The sequence below is a fragment of the Rousettus aegyptiacus genome, unplaced genomic scaffold, assembly GCF_014176215.1.
Source record: "Rousettus aegyptiacus isolate mRouAeg1 unplaced genomic scaffold, mRouAeg1.p scaffold_m13_p_14, whole genome shotgun sequence".
Classification (NCBI taxonomy): domain Eukaryota; kingdom Metazoa; phylum Chordata; class Mammalia; order Chiroptera; family Pteropodidae; genus Rousettus; species Rousettus aegyptiacus.
The window spans coordinates 39423812-39441921 of NW_023416289.1; the positions used below are offsets into that span (position 1 = coordinate 39423812).

At 51.0% G+C, this 18110-nt stretch overlaps 2 protein-coding genes across 2 annotated transcripts in view; both read left to right on the forward strand.

The window, feature by feature from the left end:
- Positions 1 to 149: 149 nt before the first annotated feature.
- Positions 150 to 10049, forward strand: EIF3K (eukaryotic translation initiation factor 3 subunit K). Its single transcript, XM_016165251.2, has 8 exons — positions 150 to 368; positions 1223 to 1321; positions 2892 to 3012; positions 4360 to 4434; positions 6317 to 6383; positions 6488 to 6565; positions 8749 to 8874; positions 9980 to 10049. The coding sequence occupies exons 1-8, from the start codon at positions 310 to 312 to the stop codon at positions 10009 to 10011; spliced, it is 657 nt and encodes a 218-aa protein (XP_016020737.1). The 5' UTR covers positions 150 to 309; the 3' UTR covers positions 10012 to 10049.
- Positions 10050 to 15145: 5096 nt separating this feature from the next.
- Positions 15146 to 18110, forward strand: part of ACTN4 (actinin alpha 4) — a 66886-nt gene continuing 63921 nt past the window's right edge. The window contains exon 1 of the mRNA XM_016165242.2: positions 15146 to 15399. Coding sequence (XP_016020728.1) covers positions 15238 to 15399 — 162 coding nt within the window. The 5' untranslated portion in view covers positions 15146 to 15237. The remainder of the gene's footprint in view (positions 15400 to 18110) is intronic.

The following is an 18110-nucleotide window of genomic DNA, read 5'->3' on the forward strand; positions in this document are numbered from 1 at the left end:
CTTTGCCCCGCCTCCGCGCCCCGAGAAGGCGCGGGCGCACTGGGCTAGACGGAGCTTTTTCTCACGCTGATGGTCCGGCTCGGGCGGGGCGTATGCGCACGCGCCGACTGCGCCTGCTGGGAAGAAGTCACGTGGCAGCCAGGCAGCGTGGCGGCCGCGAGAGAGAGCTTTTCCCCTACACCGGCCCCGGGGCTGGGGAGAAAACAGTGACGTAGTTCCGTTTCCGCCACCATTTCCTTTTCCGGTCCTCGAGGACGCCGCGCCGGCCGGGACCTCAGCTCCACCCGGGTGTGGGGCGCGACAGCAGCTATGGCGATGTTTGAGCAGATGAGAGCGAACGTGGGCAAGTTGCTCAAGGGTATCGACAGGTCTGAGCCCGGTCTGAGGGAACGCGTCAGGCGGCCAGGCGGGGTGGAGGTGACAGGGGTGGTCAGGATCCTGGGTTTGCTCGGGGTGGGACTTCCCAGTCATCCTGGGGGAGATGTTTAAGTCAACAGCGCTGCAAAAGCCTTGAGGCAGGAGATAGCCTTGCCTACCACTCAGCTCCCCTCTTCAGTGGCGTTAAGGCCTCTCTCGGCTCCTCAGTTTCCTCTCTGTTTCTCAGCCTCTCACTGTGCCTCTCAGTGCCTCTTCGTCTTTCTCATCTTTCCTCCTCTTGTCATTCATTCAACTTAGGTACACTAAAATCTGTCAGTGCTGAGCAATGCTGGGGACCAAGAGGTGACCAAGACAGCCGCAGGCCATGCTTTCACGGAGTTCTCAGTTCAGAGTCCACACAAAACTGACAATAGACAGTGATAGCTGGGAGCAGTCAGAGCTATGGTAGGGGAAGCGCAGGCAGATTGGTCAGGATTGGAGTGGGGGAAGCTAGGGAGGCGAGGATGGGGCTAGACCAGAGCGAGGGCCTGGGAAGGGGAGGAAGGGATGGATGGCAAGATGTCCAGGAGGCCAGGTATACAGGCTGCAGTGACTGGTTGTCCGAGAGGTTGGGGAGGCATCCCAGGCTCTGAGGGAGTTTAGAGCTTAGACTCAGGTCTGGGATGTGGATAAGTTTTTTTAGAGTTTATATAGCTGATTCAGGATTTAGATAGAGCTAGTGGCCAGTGCCAGATTTAAAGGGAAGAAAGGAAATGGAGAGTAGCAGGTTACTGTGCCCACCCCCAATAAAGTGGCTGGCCTCAGCTCGTCTCCTCTCAGCTCACCCATCTCGATTCTCCTCTAGGTACAATCCTGAGAATCTGGCCACCCTGGAGCGCTATGTGGAGACACAGGCCAAGGAGAATGCCTATGATCTGGAAGCCAACCTGGCTGTCCTGAAGCTGTGAGTGTTTGCCTCCAACCCCACCCCCATGCCAGCAGCCAGCAGGGTACCGCTCCCAACACTGGGTGGAGTGGGAGTTGGGTGTAGCCTGCAGGATGTAGCTTCTTTTGGTGTGCACGACCAGGAAGCTAAGGAAGTTACGGCAGGAGGAAGGATGGTTTTCAAAAAATAATGACGAAACAAATATAGGCTAGTACGTAAAACAAATAGAGCCAACCCTCCAAATCCATGGGTTCTGCATCCATGGATTCGACTCACTGAAGACTGAAAATATTCCCCCCAAAATAGGATGTTGCTGATATATACTATGTAGGTTGGCCTACGTGGCTGTGTCTGTATTGAACAGGTACAGATTCTTGTCATTATTCCCTGAATAATACAGTGTAACTACTCTTTACTTAGTAGTTACATTATATTGGGTATTTTAAGTAATCAAGGGATGGTTTAAAGTATATGAGAGGATGTGCTTAGGTTATATGTAAATACTGTGCCATTTCATAAAAGGGACTTGGGCATCTGTGGAATTCAGTATGCACAAGTACTCCTGAAACCAATCTCTTGTGAATGCCAAGGGATTGTATATAGCTTAACAAGTAATTATAAGTGAATGCCCCTGTGATCACTATTCATATTGCAAAAGTGAGTGTTGCTAGTGCCCCAGGCCCTTTGCCCCATGTTTTGTGCTGGCCACCCCCACCACTCACCCTGGTAACCACTCTTATACTCTCATGGCCTGGCTTTATGTGAGTTTACTACACACATTCATCCCGATGAGCTTAGTTCAGGTTCGCTTGCTTTGAACTTGATACAAATGTAGTCCTACAGCACGAGCTCTTCTGCATCTGGCATCTTCCCCTCAGCACTGGGTTTGTGAGACCCACCCATTTCCCATGTGGCTGCGGTTTGCTTGTCATTGCTGTATAGTGTTCCGCTGTGTGGCTGTGTCCTAATTATCCGTGCTGTTGACGGATGCTTGGGTTCTTCCCCCTCAGTGCTTTGTTCACACACTACCAGCTGTGTAATTTTTATAGCTTGCAGAGCTTTGGTTTTGACGTCTGGAAAGTGGTGATAACAGCACTTGTATTTGTGGGGCTAGATAGATGGTTATCGTGGTGACAGCCGCTTAGCGCTCACTCTGGTAGCTGCTGTGCTTTGTATCTGTTAACTCAGATGCTCTCTTGCCCTTGCGAGGTAGATAAGGTTGTTATTGTCCCATTTTTCAAAGGAGGAAACTGATGTACAGAGAATTTATAATTAGTAGTCCAAGGTCACTCCTCAGGGAAGTTTAAACCTAAGCCGTCTGGCTCCAGAGCCTTGACCACTGCTCCAGACTGCTACTTATGTACACATTTGTGAGTCACCTAACAGTGTCTGCCTCATTGGGTGGTTGTGAGGACTAACTGTCTCTGTCTACAGGGCAGGAAAGTGGGGTCAGGGAGGGTAAGGTCACACAGCCAGAAAGTGTTGTACTTGAGATCAGAGTCCGGGCATGTCCAGCTCCTGCCTAGCACCTAGTGAGGCTCTGGGACCTGGTGATCCACTCTTACTATGTTTTCATTCTCCTTCCCAGGTACCAGTTCAACCCAGCCTTCTTTCAGACCACAGTCACCGCCCAGATCCTGCTAAAGGCCCTCACCAACCTTCCCCATACCGATTTCACGCTGTGCAAGTGCATGATCGACCAGGCACATGTATCCTTCCAGCTCCTGGGCCTGGGCGGATGCAGGAGGGCAGGCGCAGGGGAGTGTTGTGTGAGTTCAGCCACAAATCCTGAGTACCTGCCTACTCCGGGAGTGGCCTGGTGCTGGGTGGGGCTGGGACTCTTGTGGCTGAGACCAACTTGGCCCCTGCCCTCACAGAGCTCACAGTCCAGTGGAAGAGACAGGTCCCCTGTCAGTGACAGCTTGGAGTAGTCAGGGCATAGGGTTAGAGGGGCCAGAGGACGGGTCATTTGATAAATGGGTTAAGCAAAGCCTTAGGGAAGACAGATCCAGGCAGAAGGAACAGTATGTAGGGAGGCCTGGAGGCAAAGCAGAGCTCAGTGCTGTCTTTCAGAGGCTGTAGAAGAAGTTGGGCGTAGTCGTGCCACATTTCAAAATGGGTTTCAGACTCAGAAAAGGCATATTGGAAGGCTTTAATGCTACAGAGTGATAGGGGTGGATTTAATGCTTTAGAAAGAATCCCATGACCGTATATGTCCTCAGTGCCTGGCCCAGTACTGGCCTTCAGTGAGAAATATTAAATGAAAGTCAGTGAACTGGGTTCTCCCCTCCCCGCCCCCCAGCCGACCCACTTGCTTTGCTGCTGGTCCAACACTTGGCCAGATGAGTCTCCAGCTATTCCTTAATCACTTGAGAAAGTTGGCAGAGTCCCCCACCCATGCTGGCCCTGTGCTTGTAGCACTCACAGTCCCAAGGCTGTCACACCTACCTGCACATTAGTGGCTAAGAAATGGCAGCTTACTCATTGAGCCTTCTCTGCTAGGTAGGTCCATGGGAATGCCTGCCTCTGAGATATTGTCCACCTTCCCCAGGGGTCTGTTCTGGTGGCTTAAAAATATAGGCATATGATATCGTTAAAAGTACAAAAAAGTATAGAGTAAAAATAATAAGGCTTTTTTTCCCCCTCCCCTGTCCCACAGCAACCCCACATCCCTCCCAGGAGGCAACAGTTGTTTACAGCTCTTGGGGACCTGTCCCCAGATTCTGCAGACATGTAGGTGTGTGTTTATATCCATGTACGTCGCCCATCCAAATGGTAGGCTGTTAAGCGCACGGTTCTGCATCTTGGGTTTTTCATATCACAGTGCGTCATGTCACGTTCTCCATATCAGTTCTCTATGAGTTGGCTCAATCTCTGTGGGTGGACCATTGATATAATTGTCCCCCTCAATGGATGATTAGGTTGTTCTGTCACCTTTTGCCATTATAACCCAGCTGCAGTGAACAGAAGGAGGTGGGCGGGAAGGGCTGGTCCAGGACTCGGCAGCAGCCTCCCGGGGCTCCGTGGAAATTTGCCCTTAATGCGGCCTCCTCCAGCAAGAAGAACGGCCCATCCGGCAGATTTTGTACCTTGGAGACTTGCTGGAGACATGCCACTTCCAGGCCTTCTGGGTAAATTCCCTTGGGTTCAGGGGCGGAGTGGGTTTCTGGGCCACACAGCGAACTGCTATAAGTAAGGCCCACTCACACTGATTGGTCATGCGCGGCGATGGGCCCAGTGCTCACGGCTTTGCGAATGTGGTCTCATGGAATCGTCATCCTCACATGGAGCCAGGGTTCCCAGGTAGTCCCCTGTGCCCACAGGGCTGGGGCTGACACGTTTTTCCAGCAAAAACCTCCATGGCCTGAACGTTCTCTCTGTCCTGCTCTTCCACTCCTGCAGCTTCCCAAGTGGGAACCGCTGCTCTAGACTTGTCTTTATCAGTAATTGTTTCTTCCTCTGGCCATGAATGTTAGATGTTTCCACCCTCTGACCACACTCTAGCTTCCCAGCTCACCCCTTTGAGGTCTCCAAGCCGACATTCTCAGGCTGACCAGCGCCCCCAGTCCTCTGTTCTGCTTCCTCCTTTAGCATAAGCTGTGCATTTCCACCCCCCACCCCGCACCCCCATACACATATCCGAGATGATCAGCGAGGTTGGGGAAAAGGCCGTCGAGACTGTGATTGCCCAGGTCCATGGACCTTGGCCCCTCTGGCCTACTCTTTGCTTCCCTCCTCAGTGTTCCCTTACCCGCTCTGCTAGACAGCTTCACGCCTTCTCCCCTGCCCCCTTGTCACCTCAGCTTCTGGTCCAGCATCCTGCTGCAAAGGAAGACAGAAGCTGCCAGAGACCTCACGCCCCTGGCCCGGCCCTGCCGTCCATCACAGCCGACTGAGCACTTTTCTGTTTTAATGGACGCATTGTCCCTCTCAGGCCACCACCCCCTACCCCTCTGGTGCACCGACCCCTTTTCCTTGTGCCCACTTAGTGGTGTCACAACAGCAGTTTTCCCCATCATCTTATAACAGCAGATGTGGCCTTTCTTGGTTATTTCTGTCATCATTGAACACATCTCCCTTGTGTTAGTTCTAGCCTGAAAAAAAGTGCTCACTGACCTCCACATTCCCCCCCGCCCCACCCCGGTCTGCCTCCTACCCCCTTCTCTGCTCCCCTTTAGCCTCAGGGAACCAGCTGTCCCAGTTTTCCCGGGTCTTTCCTGGTTTTAAAACTGGAAGTCTCAAGTTCCTGGAAACCCTTCAGTCTCAGGCAACTTGTGACTGTCGGTCACCTGCTCCTGTGACAGCTTGCCTGTGCTCAGTCTCCCTGGCTCCCCATGCTCGCTCGAACCCACTTTACTTAGGCTTTTGTAACCAACCTTCTGTCCCACCCTCACCCCCCGGTTCCCAACATGAACACTCTGTGACAGACGCCTCCCTGGTGCTAGGCCCAGTAGGTCGTTTTCAGGCCCCGTCTTATGTGTCCTGTCAGCCCCTTTGACAGGGCAGTCATCCACTGCTCCCTCAAACCGTTCCTTCACTTGGCTCCAGGAGTGTCCTGGCTTTCCTCCCGCCTCACCGGCTGCTGCTCCTCATCCTGTGGCTTCCTCATTTCCCTCACTAATGTTGGCAGGAGCCCTTGCTGAGAAGGTGACATTTGAGCAGAGACCTGAAGGAAGTGAGGGTGCTAGCCACGGGGGAGAAGAGTTCCAGACACAAGAACAGGCAGTGCAAAGGCCCTGAGGCAGGCCGGTGCCTGGTGTGACTGAGGGAGTGAGGAGGCCCCTGTGACTGGATTGGGGGTGAATGGGTGGGGGCAAGGGCACAGTGAAGGACAGACCCTGCGGGGCCCCGTGGGCTGTGCGTGGCAGGCCTTTTCTCAGCGAAACAGCAAGGGCAGGTGGTTGAATGCAATTAGCTAATCTGTACCTATCCCCTCTCGTGGGTTCTGCCTGCCAGGTCAAACCCAGCTCTGTGATATTAACATTGTCACCATTGTCACTCCTCCTCTCACAGCAAGCCCTGGATGAAAACATGGACCTCTTGGAAGGTATAACTGGTTTTGAAGATTCTGTCCGGAAATGTAAGTCCCTCGCTGAGCCTGGGCTCCCCAGCAGGGGGAAGGCAGAGGGAGTGGCAGCGCTCTGGAAAGTGGCTCTTTACCATCTTTGTCCCTGACCTCCATAGTTATCTGCCATGTCGTGGGCATCACTTACCAGCACATTGATCGCTGGCTGCTGGCTGAGATGCTCGGAGACCTGACAGGTAAGGTCCTTGCTGGGTCCCCCTTGCCAGTCCAGGGGAGGTCAGGGTGGTCAGGGCAGTAGGCTTCAGCCAGCTCCTCCAATGGATGCACCCCAGCCCCGCCTGCTCATTAGCGAAAGCCCAGCCCAGAGATGAAGTAAGGACTCTGTATAAAACATTCCCTTCGTTGGGAGAGATCAGTGACATTCATTCTTTTTTTTTTTTTTTTTTTTTTTTTGCATAAATTATTGAATGTCTACTCTGCCAGACACTGTTTTTGGCCCTGGGGACACAGCAGTGAACAAACAAAATGGCTCAGATTTATTCTCACCGAGGTAGCATAACAGATAACAAATTGAGATGTACATGTCTAGTGACAAGTCTTTCAAGACAGCTTGTAGAGTGGGACAGGGTGTAGCTTCGGTGGAATGATGCGGGCAGCCCGAGGGCAGAGCAAATGTGAGGATCCTGTGGCAGGAGCATGTCTGTCATGTTCAACTAGAGGCTGAAGCAGAGTGAGTTGCAGGGAGCCAGGGCAGAGGGGCGCCGGTAGGAGTGAGATCTCCAGATAAAGCGGGGCCACCTGAGGACTTCGACCTTTACCCCGAGTGAGGTAGAGCCATAGAAGGGTTCTGAGCAGGGAGGGACGTGATCAATTTATGTTATTGAAAGATCCTTCCAAAAAGAAAAAAATAGCGTGTATGTATGTGTAAAGGAGTTGCTCATTTTTGCAAAACTAAACACAGGAAAATTTTTTGGAAACTAATGGGGCAGAAGTGAGGGGTGAGAACAGGCAGTAGAGGGGTAGGTTGAAGGTGAGATTCTCTGAGTACCTTAGTTTTGTCTTTGATCCAGGTAGTTTTTGTGGGATATTTGTTTTTGGGTTTTTGTTTGTTTTTTAGTGGAAGCTAACTTTTATTGGATACTTTGTGTCAGGCACTATGCTAAGTGTTTTACATCAGAGAGGTGTTTTACTTACTTAAAAGTGAAATTAGCCTTTTGGCCAGAACCTCTATCTTTCAGTGATTCATCAAAAATGGCCAACACAAAAAGAAAGAGGACAACCCCCTGCTATGTGTTCTCTAGGCCTTTTAGAAAACATGGAGTTATTCTTTTGGCTATGTACATGCGAATCTTCAAGAAAGGTGATCGCAGACATCAGGGGAATAGGCACTGTTCAAAAAAGAACTCCCCACCAGTGTTCCCATGGCAAAACTGGAGGAGTCTGCAGTGTTACCCAGCATGCACTTGGCATTGATGTAAACAAACAAGGGCACGATTCTTGCCGAGAGAATTAATGTTTGTATTGAGCGTATTAAGCACTCTAAGAGCAGAGGTGGCTTCCTGAAACATGTTAGGAAAAATGATCAAAGAAAGAAGGAAACCAAAGTGGAAGGTGTCTGGGTTCAGCTGAAGCACCAGCCTGCTCCACCCAGAAAAACACACTGTGAGAATGAATGGAAAGGAACATGAGCTGCTGGAGCCCATTCCCTAGGAATTCATGTAAAAAAAAAAAAAAAACAAATAAAAGACCTCCAATTGAGTAGGTACCCCTCCCCCAAATAAATATTTAAAGAAAACTGTCTTTTTTAAAAAAAGTGAAATTAAGTCAAAAGAAGATGAAACAACCCTTAAAATTGAAAATAAAAGGAAGCAGATGAATCTGTATCAAATTGGTGATAATTATGCAGAAAATAATTCTTTCAAGTAGCAGAGCAGTACACTGTCTGGCCCTACATCCCAAGTGGCATATTTTCTAAGAGCGAAAAAGAACTGCAAAGAAATTTCAAACCTGGTGCCATAGGCTTATTGTTAGTGGTAGTGATAACATGATTTTTAACCATTTCATGTTTGTTGTGGGAGAAAGCAAATAAGTAAATACACTGATGTTATTAGGAACCAAGGGTTGCTCTGGGAGGTAAAAGAGGTGCATTTAGAATAAAAGAAGCTAAAACAAAGCCCAGGTGTTGGTAAGGGTCTAAAAGCGAAAAAGCTCCCCCTGGCGGCCATTTGGATAATGAACTGTAAGCGCGGGGCTGGCACAGGGAAAAAGTCTGGCTGCTGCTGCTGCTTCCCAGACAGAAGATACTGGTAGTTTCTGAAGCAGTTAGGCAAGGAGGGTGCCCTGGCCTTTGCCTCTCAGGCCCCCTGGGGCTGTGGGATCTGAGTGACTGAGGCGCCTGTGCTGTCTGTGTCACCTGCAGACAGCCAGCTAAAGGTGTGGATGAGCAAGTATGGCTGGAGCGCCGATGAGTCGGGCCAGATCTTCATCTGTAGCCAGGAAGAGAGCATTAAGCCCAAGAACATCGTGGAGAAGATTGACTTTGACAGTGAGTGATGGCCCAAGGCCTTAGGCTGTGGGTCTAAGGGGGAGCCCTTCCACAGAGTCCGGGCCTGGGGCTCCCCAGGACCTGGAATGATTTGTTCTGGTTCAGGGCTGGGAAATCTGCATCTTCCAGACTCTCCTGACCTCTTCTGTCACAGGGCTGCCACTCAAGGAGGAATGACAGGGTGGTGCTTGGCGTCCTCCCCTGGGACTTCCAGGCCCTGTGTCACGCCCTGCTGCACTCAAGATTTCCCAGGGCCCGGAAGGGCCTTATGAAGTTTCCCCACACCCTTACTGGTCTCAGGGGCTCTATCCCATTATCTGTCATTTGTCCTCAGGGCTCCTAGGCCTCAGCCCTGGCGTCTGCTGAGATGCAGCAATTACCAGAAAGTGCAGGAGCCAAGTTGGCTGGTTGGGGATCTTGGTTCTCTGCTTTTTAGCTGCGTGACTTTGCGCAAGTGATTTCACTGCTCTGTGCTTTGGTTTTCTCATCTAAAAAATAGGGAAGACAGTACCAATAATTATGATGGATACTGTGACATTGTAGTTCCTTATACTTAAGTCCTTGGGTCCTCATATCACCCTTCAAGGTGGGTGCCATTAAAGGTTCACATTGGTACAGTGTGGTTTCTCAGTACAAATCAGTTAATGTGGTACTTCACTGAGGAACCAAATTGAGTGGACAGTCATCTCCACACTTGGGGACCATGGACCCTTGCTCTAAATGAGATGTACCCATTGTGTTGTGGTTCTGCAATGAGGAGATGCAGGCCTAGCACTCAGTATCTTTCAAAAACTGTGTTATTATGATAGCAATGAATAACACTCAGTACCAGGAATTGTTCTAATCATGTCGCTCAATCCTATGCTCCTGTGGGTAGATGCTTTGTACAGATGGGGAAGCTGATGTACCTGGTACGTAGCAAAGCTGAGATCTGAACCTAGGCCTCCTTACCTCAAAGTCCAGTTTTTAACGACTTCAAACTGCTTTTGTGATGGTGACTAAGGCCCAGAAGAGGGTTGTGATCTGCTGCTCAGTAGTTTGGGTGCTGTGGTTGTTCTCCCATTCTTCTCACACTGATGCTGGTCCCCACTTCTCTTCTCAACAGGTGTGTCCAGCATCATGGCCTCCTCCCAGTAAATTTGCTGGCGTTTAATAAAAGATTCGTTGACTTCTTAGTCTTGTAGTCTCCTCCTCGTTGGCTTCCTGCCTCTGCCCTTTGCCCACCAGAGGGCGCCCAGGAGCTGGCCTTTTGCTGGAACCCCCCCAGTGGCAGGGCTTCTACCTCCTTTTTTCTCTTCCAACACAGTCATCCGACTCTTAACCACATGAAGACTATGTATGACATTACACTCCTTCCCTGAGTTGTACATACAGTTCCTGAATTACGATTTTCAACTTTACAGTTGTGCGAAAGCAATACGCAGTAGAAACCGTGCTTCCAGTTTTGAACTTTTTTCTTTCCTGGACTGGCAATATGTGGTACAAAACTCTCATGATGCTGGGCAATCTCAGCCGTAGGCTAATATATGTGTTCTGAGCAGTTTAAGGTCAGCCAGCTGAGCTATGATGTTCCGATGGTTAGGCATCTTAAATGCCTTTTCAACTTAATGATATTTTGAACTTTATCAGGATGTAACCCCATTGTATGCAGAGAGGCACATGTGTGCAAGAAAGTCTTGCTCGCAGCTTGACTTCCTCCCCGGCTGGGCCTCAGCAGAGGACCTTCCACCCTCACTTCCTGACCTGTCCTGTCATCAGTGCAGGTCAGGTGTCCATGAGTGAGTCAGCAAGAAGGAGGACGAAGTGAATGAGACAGGAGCCCAGCCCTGCAGCTGGCCCTAGCCTGGGTTTTTCTGCCTTTGTGAAAATAGCCCGAGATTCCTGGTGAGGGGAGGCACACCTGTGCCCTTGGGCCTCACAGGTACAGGCACTAGTGGCCCAGGGCAGTGGCTGGAAGGGTGAATGGGGGAGGATTCTGGCCGCAGCCAATCCTGGATGCTACTCAACCCATTACGTGTCCTTGATTATGAGGATTTTAAGACCTTTGCCAGTAAAGGTCTCAAACAAGGTCCTTGCCTGTTCTTGGTGCATAGAAAACAGGAGTCGTTAATTTCAGACTCAGAAGAGTTTGTCTCCAAGGTTGCAAACTAGTCCCAGCGTTCTTAATCTTATTTGGAGAGACTTCACAAGAAATTTAGAATTTTCAGCCAGGCTATGTACCCCAGCTCCCATTTCCTGCTTGTGCCTGCCGGAGGCCTAGCTCATGTCACTGATCCGTAACTGGGTTTATCTTTCCCATTTTACACACAGGCATTCTGGCAGAGTGACCTTAGGCTAATGCCTTCCCCTCTGTGCCTATTATCTAGAGGAAGGGGATGGGGACAGCAGGAACTACCTTTGGGGAAAGAAGGAGGAAGTGAAATTCCATGATAGGTGCAGTCCTTAGTGTGGGCTGGCAGCTGCCTATGAGGGAGCTCTTCATTCTCCTATGACTCAACTTTGCCTACAGATAGGGAGCAGTGGCAGTGCCCAAGCTGCCAGCCCTGCCAACCCTGCCTGATCCACCTGCACTCACACCCATCCATCAGCAAGGACTTGGGAAGCCATGGCAGGGTGGGACACCCTTTGCCCTGGGTTCCAAACCCGAGCAGGAGCCAGGAACTAGGGCGTGTCCAAATCCTAGGACAGAGTGTACTTCTGCAGCTCAGGCCTGGGAGCCAGCTCAAGGCAGCAGGAGGGAGACGGATGCTGCTCTCCTCCTATTTGCATGGTTATCAAAAGGCGCCCCTCGGGGTGGGCACAGTTCCCACTCACCCACTTGTCAGGTACCCTTACATAGGACACAACCTGCACAACTGGCCGTGGCCCCAGTGGGGAAGAGGAAATGACTGTCTCTTTTGGAAGACACATCCTGTCCCGCTCTGCCGACCTGCGTTTGCTCCAAGAGGATCATCCTTTGAGCAGCAAAGAGGCCAAGCTCTGGTGGAGGACTGCCTGAAATCAGGCCCCAGCCTAGTGGCCTTTGGGCTTGTTAGCCCAGTGCCTCGCCTCAGTCTTCCAGCTGCGGGAGTGCTCACTTCAGTAGCTGCCATGAGTTAATGACCAGAGCACCTTGGCACGCAGTAAGAGATCTTGAACTTGTTACCCGTCTTGCTTGCTCAGGTTCAGAGCTGCTATTTTAGCTGCTTCGTAGTCACCTCAAGACATCCCAGTATCTGTTCAGGTTCCCACCCTGGGAGGACAGGGCCTCCTTTGTTTTGCTTAAGTAGCATACATAATGGGACAACCCTTAATCAGTTCTGACTGCCTTCCGGAGAATGCCGAGAAGTGGTGAGGAATTGGTGAACCTAAAGCTAGGGCCCATTGATCATACCCCTTCTCTCAGTGCCCCTTCCAGTCTCTTCCTGGCCCTCTGAGCCTCTGCGCTGCTGCCTCTTGACCCTCAACAGAGAGCAGCTGCTACTACTGTACTGGCAGTGGATGGCCTCAGGGAAATGACCTCAGCTGACTAAGGGAATCCTTAGTTTAAACATTGCCTTGTCTCTGCGCCCTAGGTCTGGGCGGTTTCTCTGTGATCACAGGGAGAGGCAGGGAGGAGCAGGTGGCCTGTCGCCTGAGGGCCTTTCCCTGCTGACCAGGCCCAGCATAGGAGTCCTGGGCTTGTTCACCAAGTCAGGCAGGAAGAGGCTGCCTGCCCAAACCCAGCCCAGCCAGCCTTAGCAACTGCCAACACTCCCAGGTCTTTGGCCAGGCCCTGGCTTCTCCTGGGAAAATGGGCTACTGCCCGGGTATTGTCCCCTTCCTTTGCTTCCCATTGGATCTCTTCTAGTGTCTTTGAGAAAGCTAGGGAGAGATCCTTGCAGCACCCGTACTTGAAGGAAACGTGTTTTCTAATCCACCCCAGTTACCTGTGACACAATTCCCTTTCATGCTGTCGGCCAGTTCCCGCTCTGGTCCAGCTCAAACCCTCATCTTCTTCTTACCTTCCCTGACAACCATTCCCTTCAAGCCCTTCCCTGAATTCAATAAAGATTTTTACACTCTGTTGCTCAGGTCCAAAACCTAGGAGCCATTCTGCATCTTGATTCTTCTCTCTCATTCCTGCGTTCACTCACCCTTAATCAAATTTATGGCAGTAAGTCACATCAGCTCCAGTTCCCCAAATCCTCTCACTGCCCCTGTGACACGGCTCTCTGCTCCAAGATCCTGGTCCTGTCCACCCACGTCTTGACAATTGTAGCAGCTTCCTCACTGGTCTTGTGCTCACTCCACCTTCTACAGCCTTTTTCCCTCGTGGGGCCAGGGGCACCCTGTGAACAGCTGAACCAGATCTTAGCCCTGTTTAAAATCCTTAACTTCCCATTGCCTTTAGAATAAAATCCATTGTATGTCAATCTTATTTCAATAAAAAAAAAATTCAAATTCCTCGCCATGGTTTTAAGTCCATTCGTTCATTCACCTAGGGTTTATTAAATTTCTTTCTTGAGCCAGATATTGCTTCAGGGACTAGGGATACAGCAATGGCCAAAACAAAGAGCCCCACTCTCACGGGTTGACATTCTTGGGAGGAAGACATAAATATAATAATCGTAGTAAGTTCAATGGTGATCAGTAGTCTGGAAAAGGTAAAGCATGAAAGGTGTGGGATGCTATTTTAAATAAGGTAGTCAGGGAAGGTCTCCCTGGGGAGGTGATGTTGCTGCAGAGACCTGCAGAAGAGGAGGCAGAGAGCCCTAGGGATCGAATATCTGGAGAAAGTGATCCAGGCTGTGGTAACAAGGCATCACCAAGTACAAAGGCTCTGAAGCTGGAGCATGCCCGGTGTATTCCAGAAAGAGCAAGGAGGTCTGCAGCGTGTTGTGGCGGGAGCTCAGCCAGGGGCAGAGTAGGAGGTGAGCTGGGAGGGGAAATGGGGACCAGGACAACCAGGACACAGAAGACCTTCCGTGTCTGGTTGATGCCACAAGAGTCACAGTTGTTTCAAAAGCTGGCTGGGCTGGGCCGGGCCGGGCCAGGGGAGACTACAGCCTTTCCTCTTAATCTTGACTTGTACTCTGAGTGTGGTGCGATGGGAGGGTTCTAGGCAGAGGAGGCAGAGACTTAATCTTACTCAGGTGTTCACAGGCTCCCTCTCTGGTCTCTTTGGGAAGGGGCTGGGGGAACAGGGAGCAATGGGGAGGCTGTTGCAGTGGTCCAAGCTAAGACAAGATTGAGGGTGGATGGGACCAGGGTGGGGCTATGGGGACAGGGGAAAGTGGGTGGATTCTGGATATACTTTGAAGATGGAACTAACAGTTTCCTGAAGGTTGTGGGCTGTGAAGACAAAGAGGAGTCGAGAACGATGCAGCTGGAAGCGTGGGAGCAGTCACTGAGATGGGGATGATTGGGGTTTGATCTGGGATTTTTTTGGAGGGAACCATCAGGAGCTTAGCTGTAGAGATTTAAATTTGAGGTGCCTATTAATGTGGCAATGTCATTTTTTTGCTTATTTATTGTTTCCTCCTCCAGTATTAGCCACTTAAGAACTAATCACATGTAGCATGCTCAGCATTGTATCCTCAGCACCCAAAAATAGTTCCTAGCACACAATAAGTGCTCAGTGAACGTTTGTTGAATGAATAAAGATAAGTCCAAAAAAATCCCCTACCTTCCCACTTAGCCAATATCTATTCCAATTTTCCTAACCCCATGTCTGTTTGGTGTATATTTCAGGTCCTTGTTCAAATGTCCTCCTCCACGGAGCGTATTCTACTTTATTTACACTTCAGCTCATGCTTGATTTTTCTCCGTAACATTAATCATCTTAGAATATTCTATATATATGTCTTAAAATTTTGTTGTCTCCCTTCACTAGAAAGTAGTTCCACGAAGGCAAAGATTTTTGTCTACCTTGTTTAGTGCCAATGTGTAAAACATGGCCTGGTACACAGTAGGCGTTTAATAAATATTTGTTGAATTCGTGTTGCTGAGTGGGACTACATTCCATCCCTAAGCAGAGTAAGGCCTGGAGGCGAGACCCGCCTTATGAATCATTTATAACCTGGCTCCGCCCACACGCGAAGAGGGGGCGTGGCTCGTACTAGAGCTGAGGGGTAGCGGGGAGTGGACTCTGCGCAGGCGCCGAGCTTCCCCAGGGCGGCGTGTCTCAGCGCCTTTCTGGTTTGAAGGCGCCTGCGTGCGGGAGGGCGGAGGCGGAGGCGGAGGCGCCGCGGTGCGCAAGCGCGGCGCAGTGCGCAGGCGCGGGCGCGGGCGTAGGGCGGGTCAACGCAGCTGAAGCGGCGGCGGCGGCGGCGGCAGCTCGGCCAGAGGGGCGGGAGCTGAGGCGGGAGCGGACGGACTGGTGGGCGAGCGAGAGGCGGCGGAATGGTGGACTACCACGCGGCGAACCAGCCGTACCAGTACGGCCCCAGCAGCGCGGGCAATGGCGCCGGCGGCGGAGGCAGCATGGGCGACTACATGGCTCAGGAGGACGACTGGGACCGGGACCTGCTGCTGGACCCGGCCTGGGAGAAGCAGCAGCGCAAGGTGCGCGGCCCGCGGGCCGGACAGGCTGTAGGGGGTACTTCGCAGGGAGGCTGGGGAGTGTTTGATGCGAACTGGGGGTCCTCAGAAGGAATTGGCGGGTTTGGGAAGGGGTGTGGAGTCCTGAAAAGGAATTGCAGGACTTGAACAAGGAATTGGGAGTCTGAAAAAATAATTGGCGGTAGAGTAAGGAATATGGAAGTAAAAAAAAAAAAAAAAGAGCACCGGGATCTCGATAAAGGAATTGGAGGGTCAGGGCGGGGAATGGAGAAACCGAGGAGATGATTGGAGAATCTAAAATGGAATTGGGATTTGAGGCGAAATTGAAAGGTCAGAGGATGGGTTGGGGTCCTGAGAGAAATGGAGTCTGGAGTTTGTGAGTCGGTACAGAATTAGGGTTCGGGGGAGTCTGAAGAAGAGCTGGAGGATGGAGAGGGTAATTTGGAGTACAGAAGGGTCTGAGGAGGATTGGAATTTGGGAGACTCAGGATGGGGGTGTTCTAAAGAGGATGAAGATTCTGGAAGCCTGAAATGGAGTAGGAGTAGTAAGGAGGGGCTCGTGGAGTCTGAAGAGTAGTAGGATGGCTAGGAGACTGGGAAGAGGAAAGGAAGAGGAGCCGAGGAAAGTAGCGGGTGTGAAAAGACGGGGCTTGGTTGTGAGGATGGGTAGGGGCGCGAAGGAGGTCTGGGACTAGGGGTCTGAAGAGAGAAGTCACGGGCCTATGAATAAGTTTTTGAAGGGGGTGAGATTTATTCGGGGTTGCCGCGTTTTAAAGGGAAGTAGGAATAAGAGGAATAAATGAGGGATGGAGAGGCCAAAAGAGGTACAGAGAATTTGGAGTGATTTGAGGCCAGGTTTCTGAAGAACTGATGGAAGGTTGAAAAGAGCAGCAAAGGGCTGGAGGAGCCTGAGGGAAAGGGCTAGAAAAGGTGAGATTAGTGGGAGGGAATATGAACTGGAATGGCGGCGGATAATGGGAGGGAGGTTAGTTTAGGAAAATGAAAGTCTCATTAGGAAGGAAGTATGTGATAGACTGAGAACGGAGGTTTTGTTTGTTTGTTTTTAGTGGGGAGGGGTAATTTCTGGAGCTGGAGATGCAGGTCCGGGACTGGAAGTGGATTTGTGTTGTGAAGGGAGCAAAAGTTCTGGGAGGAAGAGATGAGTCTGCAGGAAGAATTGTGTCTTTTGGGGGGACCCGGGAGCATGAAGAGCCTCTAAGGCAGGGTCTGTTTTCAGGTGGCACTTTGGGATGTGGAAGCAATTTAGGAGGGACTCACAGTAGTGAAAGGGAGATGAGAAGTAGTGCGAGGCCCAGAGAAGGTGTCATGTGTGTTGGAAATGGGGAGCCCTGAGCTGATATGAGAGGGTTTGAGTGTGTGCAGGAAGAGCTAAGGGGGTGCGTTGAGTGGGTATGTGTGGGAGGGGGTCCTTCAGAGGTGTTGTGTGAGAGGGGGTTGGGAGGTCCTTGGATTTAGAGGCATTTGCTGTGTTCTGGAGATGTGAATTTTCTTCCAGCTCCGTGGTCCTGGGCAAGACCCTTGATCTCTACATTTCTGTCATCTGCAGTTCTACAAAGATGGACATGTATGGTGTTAGGACTCTGGGAGGGTGGGCTTGATAGAGCTTTTTCGGGAATACAGGGGCAGGAGTGGAGAGAGTGACTAGAAGCCTCTGGAGGGTGTGAGTCGGTGCCCTGGGGCTCGGCCTGCCACCCTGTCTGGAGGGGAAAGGGTGAAAGGAACAGCTGTTCCAGGCTGTCCCTGGGGTGGGGCCTGGCATAACCTTGGGCAAATTACCAGCCTCTGCTTGAATTTCCTCATCAGTGGGGGTGGCATACTTATCCATTGTCCCATCTACCGCAGGGTGGCAGGTTGAGATAATCTGACATCACAGTGCTTTTTGAGGGAAAAAGGAGATCTAGTCTTCATTAAATCTGAACAATATGTGTTACCTGAGGCAGTGCCGGGTTGAAAATGGTTAAGAGCTGGCAAGAGACATGGAAAATTGGGGAGGGAACAGGGGCCAAGGGATTGTTATGAAGAATGTCTGGGATCTGTCTTCTCCCGCTCCAGGTACTTGAGCCCCTGACCCTTTTTTCTCAGGTGAAGGAAGTGGGGGACCTCCCTTCTCCCTCCCTTCCTGTGTTCTACCACTCCCCCAAATGACTCCTTTGCTAGCTCAGTTCCACTCCCTTCTGGGAGTTAGGGTGTGTGCAACTTCGTGGTCATAGTCTCCCTTGCACACCAGGTGAGGCTGGGGCACCGTTCAGGCCTTGGGTGGCAACCAGGACTCACCGGAACCCCAAGGCCTTGTCACTGTGTGTCATTCTCCCTCCTCCCTTCCTCAAGGACCAGGCAAAACTAAGGGAAAGGGTGGCTCACAGCATGTTCTGGTACCAGTGCTTTAGGGCCAGATTCCAGTATGTCCTGCTTTATACCTACTGCAGCAAATGTTTACACTTAAATGTTCTTTGGGGGAAAATATTGCTTCACTCCTGTGCACTTTCCTATTACGGGGTAGAGATCCCTTATGAAATGGGGAAGGCGTTTTGGGAAGGAATATATGCACAAATTTGTGCTGTTCTCTCCTTTCTCAGAGGAATCCTCAACCCCTAAACAGACTGAGTTTTTCTACGTCGGAGTGTTGCCTTAGTGAATGACATATTGTGTTTCTCTCTGAGGCTGAGCCACTGGACTCTGGGAGAGAGGCAGTC

What these genes read in the sequence shown, in the direction of transcription:
- EIF3K (XM_016165251.2), top strand. Translation starts at nt 310, where the DNA reads ATGGCGATGTTTGAGCAGATGAGAGCGAACGTGGGCAAGTTGCTCAAG. An exon ending in GCCACTTCCAGGCCTTCTGG is followed by an intron (nt 4,435 to 6,316) that starts GTAAATTCCCTT and finishes CTCCTCTCACAG; the next exon opens with CAAGCCCTGGATGAAAACAT. An exon ending in GATGCTCGGAGACCTGACAG is followed by an intron (nt 6,566 to 8,748) that starts GTAAGGTCCTTG and finishes TGTCACCTGCAG; the next exon opens with ACAGCCAGCTAAAGGTGTGG.